The sequence below is a fragment of the Diaphorina citri genome, unplaced genomic scaffold (genome assembly GCF_000475195.1).
Source record: "Diaphorina citri unplaced genomic scaffold, Diaci psyllid genome assembly version 1.1 scaffold371, whole genome shotgun sequence".
Classification (NCBI taxonomy): Eukaryota; Metazoa; Arthropoda; class Insecta; order Hemiptera; family Psyllidae; genus Diaphorina; species Diaphorina citri.
Genome location: NW_007377806.1, coordinates 188,361 through 188,930, shown reverse-complemented (window position 1 = coordinate 188,930; position 570 = coordinate 188,361). Strand labels below are relative to the sequence as shown.

General features: G+C 44.6%; 1 protein-coding gene across 1 annotated transcript in view; it reads right to left on the bottom strand.

Annotated features, from left to right (window-relative positions):
• Positions 1-308: 308 nt before the first annotated feature.
• Positions 309-570, bottom strand: part of LOC113466968 (voltage-dependent T-type calcium channel subunit alpha-1G-like) — an 11,748-nt gene continuing 11,486 nt past the window's right edge. Inside the window, exon 4 of the mRNA XM_026822827.1 lies at positions 309-551. Within this exon, the coding sequence (XP_026678628.1) occupies positions 329-551 (223 nt within the window). The 3' untranslated portion in view covers positions 309-328. The remainder of the gene's footprint in view (positions 552-570) is intronic.

Sequence of the window (570 nt, the reverse complement as noted above, 5' to 3'; positions counted from 1 at the left end):
GTTCAGACTATGATTGTGGCCCCAGCCTTTAAGGCCGTGGTATATGTATCGGGTTATGATAGGCTCGGACTGTTGGGTTAGGTTATTCAATAACCGTTATTGTTTCTACAGTTTGGCTTGGGAGTTGTAACTTTTGCTTAAGTTACCACTGTAGAAACCATAACCTAACCCAACAGTACGAGCCTATCATAACCCGGTACATAACCACGACCTAAAGAAGAAAAAAAAATCTACAAACGAGATAGACAAAGTAAATATACAGGATGGCAACGTAACAAATATAATGAACACAAGGAAATATAAGGGGGACAAAGCATTCTCAAAAGTCTTACCTGAATATGAAGATAAACAGGATGAGTAGCGAGAAGAACACGGCAACATTGTCCATGGTGCGCAACATCACAAACAGTTGTCTGCGCAGATTGGGCATGAAGCGAACCAGTTTGAGGATGCGCAGCAGACGGAATGTGCGCAGAACACTCAGGCCAGAGTTGGATTGGACGCCCTCTCGTGCCGGTTCGCCGAAGTAGGTTTGACCTAGCTCTACAACACTGGGGGGCAAATAGGGAA